Source organism: Sarcophilus harrisii, chromosome 3, assembly GCF_902635505.1.
Source record: "Sarcophilus harrisii chromosome 3, mSarHar1.11, whole genome shotgun sequence".
Lineage (NCBI taxonomy): Eukaryota > Metazoa > Chordata > Mammalia > Dasyuromorphia > Dasyuridae > Sarcophilus > Sarcophilus harrisii.
The window spans coordinates 523,815,316-523,829,902 of NC_045428.1; the positions used below are offsets into that span (position 1 = coordinate 523,815,316).

General features: G+C 36.6%; 1 protein-coding gene across 1 annotated transcript in view; it reads left to right on the forward strand.

The window, feature by feature from the left end:
• Positions 1-14,587, forward strand: part of FAM124A (family with sequence similarity 124 member A) — a 115,200-nt gene that overhangs the window by 13,021 nt on the left and 87,592 nt on the right. Inside the window, exon 2 of the mRNA XM_012545267.3 lies at positions 8,182-8,213. Within this exon, the coding sequence (XP_012400721.2) occupies positions 8,182-8,213 (32 nt within the window). The remainder of the gene's footprint in view (positions 1-8,181; positions 8,214-14,587) is intronic.

Here is a 14,587-nt window from a genome sequence, read left to right on the forward strand (position 1 = left end):
CTCCTCTCCTTCTCTGATTGATAATTCTTGAATAATTCCTATTTTTTTCAAAGAAGACTAGATTTTTGAGCTCTTAAACCTGAACTAACTTTTAGGACAACTTCCATGACCTGTTACCTATGAAGTGTTTCCTTCTTTAACTAGAAAGCTAGAATTCAGGAATGACATTGTCTGAGAACTTGATCTTGGGCCATGTGGATAAACATGCCGTCTTACCGTGTGCTTCTGCCACAAGGAAGCTCTCAGGTGAAGTTCTCCTTCCTGTTGTGCTCTCAGAAATTCTCCAGCAGGAAAATAGAAGAGAAAAGAGATGAACACTCTTCTTGATTTTTTCCTTATAGAACATATAAGAATTGTTCTTGCCAACAAGGGTTCATCTTGCCAAGAGTCCAAGTCAACCAGTTTATCCTGCCCTTATCATGACAACTTGCCCTCTAAGAGAAGAGTTCTTAATCTTTTTTGTCTGGTAAAATTTATAGATCCCTCCTCATAAATTTTTTTTAAAAATACATAGTTTCACAAAATAAATTTTATTGAAATATAGTTATCAAAATATTTTCAAAAATAAGTTCCTAGACACCAGGTTAAGAATTACTATTTTAGGGCAGCTAGATGGTACAGTAGATAGAGCACCAACCCTGAAATCAGGAGGACCCGAATTCAAATTTGGTCTCAGACACTTAACACTTCCAGCTGTGTGACCCTGGCTGGACACTTACCCAAATTGTCTCAGAAAAAAAAAATGCTGCTTTAGAGACATATCTATATGTTTTATGGAGAATTGCAGTCCAAAGTCCTAATCAAAGGCTTGCTTACAGCATGCAGAGCTTATCAAATTGATTCATTCATAAAATATTTATTAAGGACCTATTAAGTGCCAGAATTTGTGCTGGTGGCAGGAATACAAAAACCAAAGCAAAACACTTCTTATCCTCAAAGAACTTATGTTCTATTAAGGAGAAGCAACATATATACACCTAAAATTAAATCTAAAATATATAAAAAAGTAGTTAAAAGACAGTTAAGTGATATAGGAGGAAGAGCACTGTGCTTGGGCATTCATCTTCCTGAGTTCAAATTTAGCCTTAGACACTCATTAGCCGTGGGATCCTGGTCAAGTCACTTATTAAATGGATTGAGAAGGAAATGGCAAACCACTCCAGTTTGTTTGCCAAGAAAACCCCAAATGGGATCACAGTGAGTCAATTATGACTGAAACAATTTAACAACAGCAAGAACAGGCTAAAAATAATTTCCAAAGAGAAACCTCTAGCAACCAAGGGAATCCAGGTGGGCCTCCTGTAGGAAGGGGCACTTGAACTTGAACTTGAACAATTTTTTTTGTTGTCCAGTCATTTTTCAATCATTTCTGACTCTTCACGACTCCATTTGGGGTTGGGTTTTCTTGGCAAAGATTCTCAAATGGTTTGCCATTTCCTTCTCCAATTCATTTTACAGATGAGATAACTGAACCAGAGTTAAGTGACTTGCCCAGGGTCTCCCAGTTGGAGGCTCAGGCCACATTTGATGAATCTTCCCAACTCTAGACCTAGGGCTCTATGCACTATGGTTCCACTTTAGCTGCCCCAGCAAGCAAATAGGCAAGTTTAACTAAAGCAAGAGTATGTGAGGGATAGAAATGTGCAATGAGATTTCTAACATAAGGAGTCAGATGGTAAAGGGGTTTTAAAGCCAACAAAGACAGCCTTGATTAACTGCACCTTTGCCCCAGTTAATTATTAGCAGTCCTTTGCTATCAAATAACAATGAAATCCATAACTTCAATTCTGAGTGACCCTCTGAGGCTGCAGGAAGGCTCCATGATGTCAGGCAGCTTGCTTGATGCAGAAACTGCTTTTTTGGGGGGACCGCTTTCTTTAATCACTGTATGCCTCATAGCTAATGCCTTTGAGCTTACATTCATCCCATTCCATCATTGTCATCCCCCAAAAAACCCACATAATCATACAAAGTTCCCCTAGGCTCATACTTCCTATTGTTTATCTCTCCCTCCCTCCCTTCCTTTGCCCTTTCCTCTCTCCTTCCCTCTTGTTCTCTTTTTCTCCCTTTTCCTCTCTTTCTCTCCTTCTCCCTCCCTCTCCTTTTCTGCTTCCTTTCTTTTCCGTTCTTCCCTTCCTTCCTCTCCCTCCCTCCCTCTCTCATTTCCCCTCATTACTTGCTTCTCCCCTTCCCTCTTCCTCTCTCTCTCTCTCTTTCTCTCTCTCTCTCTTTTTTCTCTCCCTCCCCTCCCTCTCACTCTTTCCCCCTTTCCCTCTTGCTGTTTCCCTTTTCTTTCTTCCTTCCTTTTCCCTCCTTTTCTCCCTCCCTCCTTTCTTCTCCCTCATTCCCTGCCTCTCTCCCTCCCCCCCCCTCTCTTTCTCCGTCTCTCTCTTTCCATTTGCATATATGTATATATACACATGTATGTATATATGTATGTAAATACACATTTATGTAGTGCTTTAAGACTTATAAAGAACTTTACAAAATTCTCATTTGATTCTTAAAACAACCATGGGAGGTAGGTAGATTGGTTATATCATTATATCAAACTAAAGTGATTATATCATTATGTCATATTAGATATATGTGAACTAGAAAACCATTATCTCCTCAATTCCACTTAGTTAACACCTTGTTTCAAGTATACTTCTCCAAAGTTCTGCCCTTTACAGGTATGTACTATCATTATCCTCATTTTATAGATAAGGAAACTGAGGCAGGTAGAAATTAAGTGGCTCACCCAGGGTCTCACAACTAATACATATTTGGATGTGGCTTTGAGCTCACATCTTCCTGACTCTAATCCAGATCTACCAATTCTTCACCTTTCCTTTCCTTTTTTTTTAGGAGGAAAACTAAACTAAAAGGAAAAAGTGAAACTATGAATTTTACATTAGGAAAAAATGGTCAATGAAAAAAGAAAAGACTTTTCCTTTCAAAAGAAAAAGAAAAATTAAATCTAAAATATATAAAAAGTAGTAAAAAATTAAGTCATATAGTAGATAAAATACTGTGCTTGATCTCTCATCTTCCTGAGTTCAAATTTGAGATTTGCTAGGGAGTCTGGCAACCCCCTTTCTATAAACTTGATATTAGTAGGAATTCCTGGACAGCCCTGAATGTTGTCTCTTGAGTTCACACTATAGCAATACAAAGAGTTTAGGTCTATAAAACAAACAAAACAAAACAAAACAAAACAAAAAATCATGAGTCTAATGTAATTCCACTGGCAACTATCAAGTCCTAGACTCATATAGCTGAGATATATCCTCAGGATTGGAGGATACCCTGAAATCTCATTAAGTCTTAATCCCATGGCTCCAGTCCTCTTAACAGGATGTTAATAAGTATATCCATACCTGCTACAGGCATATACATTCTCAAATCCTAAAGGCTTACCATCCTATAAACTCATCAAAATGATCAATTGAGCCCCCTAGGTCATTCCCTATATATAAATCATTTATATTATAAATCAACTTCCAAATTGGGGAGATCTTTGAATCCACATCCAAAAATAGCAACTTAATGAAGATGAAGTCATGAAGGATTCTTAGTCAAGTTCCCTTTCTTCAGGAAACAAATTCCGTTGAGTTTTTTTTTTTGTCTGGATGCTTGCGATTGGCAATTTTATACCTATTCTCACATCATCTCTCTTTTCCCTATTCCCCTGTGGGGTTGCTTATTGAGGTCAAATATATCAAAACATCCTTCTTCCTTGTGTCAAATAACCAGACATAACAGTGGTACATATCTTCTGCCGCCAAGATAAAAGGTGTGAAGGATACCATGATACAGGGAAGTTTTTTTTTCCCCTGAGGCAATTGGGATTAAGTGACTTGCCTAGGGTCACACAGCTAGGAAGTGTTAAGTGTCTGAGACCATATTTGAACTCAGGTCCTCCTGACTTCAGGGCTGATGCTCTATCCATTGCACCACCTAGATGCTCCAATACAGGAAAGTTTTTAAGATTTATGTTTGTGTTTTATATTTATGCATATCTATTTCTAATATTATGGTACTATAGTTTTACATTTTCATAGAGGCAGCTGGTGTAATGGTGAAAAGATCAAATTAAGTTTCTCCCATATTGATTTCTGCTGTATTGATTCTACAATGTATTTGATTTTTTTTTTGCTGTATTGTTTTTTTATAATTGAGTTTGCATCTGCCTAAAGCCATATGTCTATGCCCTTGAGTTGAGCTCAAGAATTCAGCTTTCCCTCTGAATACAGGCTTCCCCTCTCACACAGATAGCCCCTGAGATACCTCCAGGACATCTATTTATTATCTTTAAGCACCAAAAGTTGACTTGGTGGCATCCCCAAAGGACATGTCAACTGTCCTTCCCTGTCCTTGTATAACTTTCTTCCAGGAAGATAGCAAATCTGGTAGATTTGATCCCCTAACAAAGGTTACAAGATGATGGCTGGATCCCATAAAACCATTAACATTCTTTAATTGTCAAAGTGAAGTAGTTACTAGCCACATATAGGTGGTAGCCCACTTTCTTTGTTATAACCAATCATATTGTCCCCATCTCTATGAGGTTATCTACTCTGTAACTATTTGCATTGTTTTTCCCACCTTCCAAACCCTGTTTTTTTCTCTTTTAATCCAGAAATATACAGAGGCTAGTAAGCTTTGCTTTGGGTCTTTGGTTATTGGTACTGGTAGCCTAGCTAATAAGTTGATCATGCTCAGACCATTGTCTCTCAGTTTCCCTTAATTTTCAAGTGCAAAAGTGCACACTACATTGGATAATTGGGTTTAAAACTTAATTTGCTATTTATGAGACCATAGCCAAATGATTTAATTTTCCTATATTGTATTTTCTTCCATATATATGGATTAGGGATGATAATCATTGAACTAAAGAGTTTACAAAATTATAGTAAGCAATCTTTTATGTGTTTTATTCATATTTGAGGAGGTTATACTCTACCCCTTTACTTCCCTTAGATTTCTCTCTTTTAACAAAAAACAGTGAGTTAAATAAAATCATGTTAGATATAATATGTAACATTCCACACCCACAGTCTCCCCTCTACCTAGAATATACTTCAGTTCCATCTAATAAATGCAAGAAAAAACATTTCTTAAGTGACTCCTAAGTGAAAAGCATGGTGCCGAATAAACCCTGAGGTCACAAATACAAACCAGTAAGACTGTTCCTGCTTGCATTCTAAAGGGAGAAGACATCATCAAAGAGAGAGCAAGAAGTTGGGTGAGGAGGATTTGAACACAACCCTTTGATTTAGAAATGAATCACATTGTTGTGGTGGCCTGATTAAGGGCAAGAGAATTCAGAGGTTACCTTTCAGAGATAAATACCCCAGGAGCAAAGTCTGAATTCTTATGGGAAGAGGATAAAGAAGATGGCCAGAGCATGGGTAGAATGGCTTGAAAATGTCTGGGAAATGATTGATCATTGAAATTAATCTGAGTTTAATTGATTTTAGTGTTGTTTTCATTTACATCATGTAGTCATTATGGATATTGTTTCCCTGTTCTTTCTTTATTCTCCATCAATAATTCTCTTGTTTTTCTCTGAATTCCTTATATTTGATGGAGTAATACAATCCCTTTACATTCAAATCCCACCATTTATTAGCCTCTTCCCTAGGTGTTTGACACTTTGTTTTCAAATATTTTTTCTGGGTACCTAGACAGGTACAGTAGGTAGAGCACAAAACCTGGTGTCAAGTAGACAGAATTCAAATCCAACCTCAGACACCCAGTCACTTAAAAAAAAATTCATGTTTGCATTAGTTTCCCCAAATGTAAAAATGGGGAATTACCTTCCAGAGTTGAAATCAGGATCAAATGAGATAATATCCTGAAAGTTCCTGGAACAAATTAAGTGATTTATAAATTGTAGCTATTATTATTTCTATGGGAAAAAATGATACTATGAATATTTTTCATATCAACCAATCAGTAAACATTTACTAAGCATGTACTAAGTTCCAGGTACGGTGGTAAGTGCTGGTCAAACAAAAAGAGGCAAAAGACAGTCTCTGTCTTCAAGGAGATTACAATCTAGATCTTCTCAAAATATTGATCTATTAGTAGATTATTTCTAGGTCAAAGTTTAGTGACTTTTATTGCATAATTGTGAAGAATATTTATACATTAAATCACAATCACTTATCAAGAATTTACTATGTGCCAATCACTATGCAAAACACCAGGGAATACAAAGATGAAAGTGAAATAAATGAAGCTTGTCCTCAAGGAGTTAAAATTGTCTTGGGAGAGACAACATGTAGATACACAAGGATATACATAGAAAATGAATACTAGGTTGTTTGGGGAGCAACTGGAATACTAGCAACTGAAGACAAGGACAAATTTCATGAAGAACTTAAATTGCTTGAGCTGCTTTGTAGGAAACTAAGGTTTCAGAGAAGCAGAAATAAATAGGAAGTTTATTCCAGGCATATGAGACAGACAGGGCAAAGACACCCAGATGAGAAATTTGTGTTTTGTGGGTGGAACAATAAGTAGGTAGGTTAACATGACTAGATCCTATAAGAAGTTTGAAGTGGTAGAAAAGAAACAATTTGTGAAGAGATTTAAATGTTAAGCAGAGAAGTTTATATTTGGTCCTCAAGTTTGAGCAGAAGGCTGACAGGGGAGCAATATTTTACAAAAATCACTTCTATAACTATGTCAAGATGGATCAAGGAGAGACCTGAAGTAAAGAGACAAATAAATAGTCCTGGCAGAAAGGTGATGAAGGCCTGAATTAGGGTGATGGCAGCATGAATACAAATAATAGAAATCTTAGAGATCTTTTGGAGTTCAAGATGATGGGATTTGGCTACTGATTATATGGAATGAATGAGAATGAGGAGTTTATACCAACCAAGATTTTGACTCTGTTGATAGTAAAGAGGGGAGTTTGGAAGTAGGGGTGATGGGTATGATGATTTGTCTTTTGAACATACTAAATTTGAGATGCTTATAGGACATCCAGCTGAAAATGCCCAATAAGCAGTTTATTATGTAAAACAGGCACTCAGGAACGAGACAACGAGAGAATATAGGGCTCAATCTATAAGTAATCTGCATAGAGATAGTACTCAAACCCCTGAGAGCTGATGAGAGTCTCAAAAAGAGTAGAGGGAAAGAAGAGAAGGCCCAAGACAAAGCCTTGGAAGATATCCAGTTAGTGGACATGCTATAGAAATGTCAGTTCTTACTATTTGGGGGAACTTATTCTAATGAAATTTTGAACGGCAAATGACCAACTCCAATATAAGCAATTACAATAAAAAAAAGTATATATTTTAATCTGGTAAATTTGCATAAGACTATATGTATAACATATGTATATGCATAAGACTATATACATGTGAATCAGTTCATATAGTAGAAACAGCTTTGGTTTTAGAGTTAAAAGTCTTGGTTTTAAATTCTGGTTTTATTGTAATGCCAGAGAAACTGAGGCAAGACAGAGACTGGTTTTTCATCTTTTAATGTGGAGAATTTTAGGCCAGCTGACTGAAATGGGACTCTTATCCAAAAATCATTCCATCCCTGAGCCAGGGAACTTATATAGGGTTATAACTGATTAGGATTTGCAAACAGAATACATAACCTGAGAATACAATCTTATAGGGGCAACAAAGGCAGATAAAGGGGGTGAGAACACTGGGTGGATAGATAAATCATAATTCCAGAAAAGGATCATAACTTAATCCTGACTGGATGAGGGTCAAGATAAGGTCAAAGGCAGGAGACAACGAGGTGAGAGGCAATGGTCAAACAGAAGGGGGAATTATCCTAGCAAGGATCAAGATAATGTATCTGGACTTTATGACACTATGGTATGTAAAGGTGAGTTCCAAGGTTTTTCCAGACTCAATTCTCCCAGTCCTGATGGCAAGGAAGGGGACAGGGTTGGCCATAATAACTTTATTCAGAACATAACAATTCAAGGCATAACATTATGATTACCTTAGCTATATGATAATGGGCTGGTCACCTACCTTTTCAGAGCCTGTTTTCCCATACACAAAAGGAGGGGAATCATGTTACCATACAAGGCTGTTATTGGGAAAGTGCTTTGGAAAGCTTAGTATGTAATATGAATGTGAATTATTGCTATTGTTTGGATAAAGAAAAATTAAATTGTACAACTATACTTATGTCATGGTTTTTATATTTCAGGTCAGACTACAGCCATATGTCCTCTACTAGCAGTAAGTATCACTTGAAAAACCATTCTTTATTTTCTTAAAAGTTACTCCTCTTGTTGTTTCAATCTCTCTAATGTATATATGGGACAGTGAAAGGACTACTGATCTCAAGCCAAAAGCCCCCGATACCAGTCACAAATCTGACACTTGTGATTTGTGGGGCCAAAGGCAAATCTTTTATCTTCCTTGAGCCTCAGTTCTCTCATCTATAAAATGGGAATGATAATACCTCACAAAGAAAACACTTTGTATATTCTAAAGTACTATATGGAAATTAGAGGTGATTATTTTATTAAAATAGTGTGTAAACTATAAAAAAAAGTTCTTCAAATGTGAGAAATTATTAATAATGGTAAAAGTATCATAAATAATGTGTTACCAGACTTATCATCCAAAAATCAAGTGCTAAAGATCATACCTATATCTGAAAGTTCTTTGGTAGAGGAGAAAATCTTTGAGAGTATTATGTACAGCATGGAATAAGTAGCGAAAATCACTGAATTTAGAATTAGAAAAATATTATGCAAGTGCATGCATTTGGAATCAGAGCATCTATATTAGGTCTTAGTCTGCTCATTTTTAAAATGGAAATATTGGGTTAGAGAGTTTCTAATATCACTTCTAACTCTAGATTCACGATCCTGTGACTTGATTTTAAGCCCTGGTCCCATTATCAGAGTTGTTGGAACTACATAAATTCTTTTATCTGATCACAATCATTCCATGTCTCCTGTCTTGCAACCCTAAAAACTGTTCTTCATCTTCATCATGATCTCTGAATCCTCCAATCCTCAGTTCTTTGCCATCACCCCTATACTGGTTTCACCCATCTTTACCCCTTGATGTAAATAGTTCAACTCTATACTGATCTCTTCTGTTGAATCCTTTGCCCTCCTGTCCTATTACCCCTCTTGTGTTGCCAACCCTTGCTTTGGATTATTCTCAGATTTACTTCCTTAACTCCTATTTATATAATCCTAAAGTAAACTGGAAGCAGTCATGAAACTACCAATTAGATCCACTACAAATTTATGTTGCATAATCTCAACTGAGCACTTGCTGCAGCAAAGCAATCTTTTTATATCTCCTTAATTATTTCACTTGAGAACAACTGGGTGGTGCGAGTAAATAAAGCACTGGGCTTGGAATGAGGAACATTCACTCATCTTCATGAATTCAAATCTTAATAGCTGTGTGACCCTAGGCAAATCACTTAACTCTGTTTGACTTAGTTTCTTCATCTGTAAAAATGAGCTGGGGAAGGAAATAGCAAACTAATTCAATATCTCTGCCTAGAAGACCCCAAATGGGATTACTGAGAGCTAGACCAGAATGAACAACAACAAATTGTCTCATTATCCTATTCACCATAATGTCTTTTGTAAACTTTTTACTTAATATTTCAATGAAAAAAACTGAGGTCAAATCCAGGAGTTTTCTTTTCTCTTCTCTCCCTTACCTCAAAACACTTATAGTTCTCTGAACTGTGAGACACATGGGGAGTAAACCCCATGCAAACCCCTCTGCATGCACAAATATCCCATTCTGTCTTCGCCAACAGATTGCCCTCCATCATCCTCATTCTATCATTTCTCTTTAACCTCTCCTATCTAATAATCATTTCCCAGTTGCCCATAAACATGCCTTTGTCTCCCCTATTCTCAAAAAACCATCACTTGATCCATCCACCCCTACAAATTATTGTTCTACCTTAATCTCTGCTATCCAGTGGCTAAATCCTTTAAAAAAGTTATCTTTAATCAGTACCTTTACTTTCTTTGCTCACATTCTAGTCTTTAACTCCCTATTCTAACTTCTTACTTCATTGTTCAATTGAAACTGGTCTCTCTAAATTTACCAATGATTTCTAAACTGCCAAATTTACTGACCTGTTCTCAATCCTTATCTTTCTTGATTTCTCTGTAGCCTTTGACCCTCTAATCATTCCTCAGTTTCCCTTATTGTGGTTTCAGCCAAGTCACACCCAATAATACAACCTAATATCTGTCAGGGGTCTCTATTCTTTTCTTATCTTTTCCCTCTAAACCACTTTGTTTGGTGATGTCATCTGTTACCACGGATTCAGTGATCATCTCTATGATAATGATTCTCAGATCTAATTATCCATCCCTAACCTACCTTATAACTTCCAGACTTGAATTTCCAACTGTGTATTTAACAGAATATCCTATAGATAGTTTAAACTCAACTTATTCAAAACTGATTTTTTTTCACTCCCCCTTCCCCCAAATTATCCCCTTTGCTATCTTTCCTATTACTATGGAGAGCATGACCATTTTTCTAGTCACCCAAACTTACAATCCCAAGTGTCTTCCTTGACTCTTCCTTCACTTTCTTTATCATACATATTTATTATGTTATCCAATCCTGTTAGTTTAACCTTCAAAATATCTCTCCAATGCCCCTTTCTTTCCTTGCTACCACCTGGTACAGTCTGTCACCTTCTCACTCCTGGGTTAATTTGAAAGCTTGCTGATTGGTCTTCCTGCCTCAAGTCTCTCTCCATTCCAGTTCATCCTCAACTTAAATATCTAAATCATTTTCCTAACACACATATCTGAGCATGTCATCCCTCTATTCACTCAATCCCAGTATCCCTCTATCACTTGCAGAATGAAATACAAAATCTTCTGTTTGGAATTCAAGACCCTTTATAACTTGGCCCTCTTTTACATTTCCAGTTTTCTTACATTTAATTCCCAGCTCCCCCATACACTGCAATCCAGTGAAATGGCATCCTTGCTAATTCTTGCATAAGATTTTGCTATCTCCTGACTCCAGTTTTCACCACGGTCTCTCATGCTCAAAATTATCTCTCTCCTTATCTCCATACCTGGACTTCCCTGGTTTCCTTCTTATCCCAGCTAAAGTCCTCCCTTCTACAAGATACCTTTCCTGATACCCCTCAGTATTAATGCCTTCTCTCTGAGATAATTTCCAATTTATCCTGTATATATTTTGTTTCTATATTATTCCCCCCTCTCCCTCCATTGGACTTCAAGCTCCTAGAGAGCAAGTCTTTTGCCTTTCTTTATATCTCCAGTGCTTAAATCAGCACCTAGGACAAAGTGGGTGCTTAATAAATGCTTCTTGACTTGACTTGTCACTTACCTCCTTGGGAATCAGTTTCTCCTTTATAATATGAGATTGTACAATGTCCTTTAAAGTCCCTCCTAACTCTGTAATCCTTGAATTTAATTACCTTGAAGGGCGCAGTGGTTCTCAAACTTTTGTTTTCAGTATCTTTATCCTATTAAAAATTATTGAGGATCTCTCCAAAGCATTTTTGTTTATCTGGATTATATTTATAGATATTTACCATATTGGAAATAAAAACTATTTTTGAATTTGTAGACCTTCTAAAAGGGTTTCAGAGATCCCCAGGATTCTCTAGACCATACTTTGAGAACCGCTGGGCTAGAGAATATGAAAGAAAATTTGTTAGGATATTCAGCAAGGTCAACTTTTAATAAAGCATCTAAAGATGGAAGTACATTAACAGAAAACAATTTCACTAAATCCACATAGTTGTACTCTCACCTAATTTACTAAGAAATCTCATGGGATTTCCCCCTCTAATATATCTGTATCTGGAGAGAACTGTGGCTGTGTTTAGAAGATATTCAGTATTTAGAGAAACCTTTTCCTGTGAATGAATACTTTAGACATAAACATCAGTATAAATGGGGAGAGTGTAGCCAACTTTTTAAAACTTTAAATATGGTTTGAAAGAAAATAAGAATAGAGACAAGAGAATTTTGAAAAAGTCTCAAATGACATGCTTCCATCGATCTCTAAAGGTTTTTCTAAGTCATGTTCTTAGCCTGGAGTTGCTCTTTAAATGAAAACAATGGAAACATAATTATTTATGTTTATTTTACATCAGAGATTTGTTCCTGAAATGAAGAACTGGTTAGAGTCTGGGGACAATTTATTTTACTGACTTATTGTCCCTGCTTATGGGGACTAGTATGTCTTACACGTGCTGAGTCTCACCAAGATCAAAACATAGGACAGTCTGTCATTATTGCCCTGGGTAGGATGGGGGCGAGAAGGGAAGATTCTTTCCAGTGATACTTCCCTCTGAGGTCCTTTACCTGGACTGTTTGGGGCTGTACTGTACTGCTGCCTCCTCTCTACCTTGCTGCCTTCCCTGACTTCTGGAGTCCCTTCTTGCTTTCTTTCTGATGGTACTGCTCAGTTTAAGCAGATGGCACTTGATAGGGATTCTTCTGGCACTCAAGAGATGAGTAGATGGGTAGCCTATATCAGCTTTAATGATTTGTGTTATCAGTATATTTTAATAATAGCTTTTTATTTTTCCAAATACATGCACAGATAATTTCAGCATTCATCCTTGTAAAATCTGGTGCTTCAGATTTCTCTCCCTCCCTTTCCTCCACACTTCTCCTCTAGACAGCAAGCAATCCACACAGGTTGAACATGGGCAAGTCTTTCAAACATATTTCCATACTTCTCATTCTGTGTAAGAAAAATCATATCAAAAGTGAAAAGTAAACACGAGAAAGAAAAAAACAAGCAAACAACAATAACAAAAAAAGTGAAACTATTATGCTTTGATCCACATTCAGTCTCCATGGTCTACTCTCTGGATGTAGATGGCTCCCTCCATCACAAGTCTATTGGAACTGCCTTGAATCACTCATTGTTGAAAAGAGCCAATTCCATTATACTTGAGCATCACATAATCTTGTTTTTGCTTTATACAATGTTCTCTTGCTTTTACTCACTTCACTTAACATCAGCTCGTGTAAGTCTTTCCAGGCTTTTCTGAAATCAGCCTGCTCATGCTTTCTTATATAACAATAACATTCCATTACATTGATATACCATAACTTATTCAGTCATTCCTCAACTGATGGGCATCCAATCAGTTTTAGTTCCTGGCACTGGTAAAAGGGTTGCTACAAATATTTTTGCACATGTAAGTCCTTTTCCTTTTTTTATTATCTCTTTGGGATTCAGACCCCATCAGTACATTTTATTTAAAAAGGCTTGGGAGCAAAAAAATTGTAACTACTTTGTGTCACATATAGGCATGTCCCTCGACTAAGGAATGACCGACAAATACTTCTTTTTCTTCTCATTTTCTTTGTTATCTTCGAACTTGACCACCCTCAACAAACATGAATATTTCAATATTCAGAGAACAGAATAATTGAAGACGTTGTATATTAGACTTGAACTTCTATTACATATTTTGGTTTAAAAATATTACATATTTTGATAATAGCAAACTTTTTTCAGTGCTTCCAATTTTACTTTATTTTTAATTTATGGGTTAAAACAAACAATCTATAACATAATATAATAAAAAAGTCATTATACCTGAAACTGCAAATACAACAATAGCAAACTTAATAGCAACAAAATTTCCCTGCTGCCTGTACCCCTCTTGAACTTCCTCCTGCTTTCTTCTATGCATAATTTTAATGGCTCATTAATACTCCTTTTCTTTCCTTCTTTATTTCATCACTAACTCTACCAACTAACTTCTCAAGATCCTTTCTCCTAACAAATAGAAGTGCTCTCTTATAAAAATTGAACATAGTCAAATATAAAGCTCAATAAAAATATCTCCCACATGTAAAATGAGTCATGGCACCCCACCATTTAATGAAATTAGACTTGTTCCAGTCTCCTACATACAAGTTTGGAGAAGATTGGTCTCTTTGGGAAAAACTAATAATTCCATGGATGCTAGACTCCATCTATAATATAAAATATTGGTAATAGGTAGATATGGAGAGTCACTCATTCTATAAGTCCTTGACTCATCTGTGAAGTGCTTCTAAAAAGGGAGGGAATCTAGTATATACCAACAAATGATTCCAGAAGGATACTTATCTCTTCTTATTGTTCTGGGAAGGTTTGCAAAATACTTCTAGTCTAAGAGATTTTGATTCCTGTTAAGAACATCCTTCTGCTTGCCCCCTGCTAAAAATATTAGAGCAATGTAACTGAAAAGATCTGTAATCTTCCAAGGAAGAAATTATTATTCAGCTATCACCCATCCCATACCTCATGTTAAGTGCTGGATGTGCCATGGAATCTCATCCTGCCATTCTATTTTCCATCGCTGTGGATAACATTGGCCACCCAATGGGAGTTAGTAGCCTCTAATTTCTTTCTATGAAAATGGAAATAAGCAGCTTTGAGGGAAAGAACAGAGAAGTAATGGGGGAGGGGAATAATCTCTGGGTGTTTGCAGGCAGCATAGCATAGGTTGCTGCCAACTGCAATAGAGAACTGGTTGGCTGCTTTATTTAACTTGTTTCTCTCCCAGAGAGAGGTCAAGGCACTTGCTTCCTTTTACAGCTTGAAATTCTGGAGAA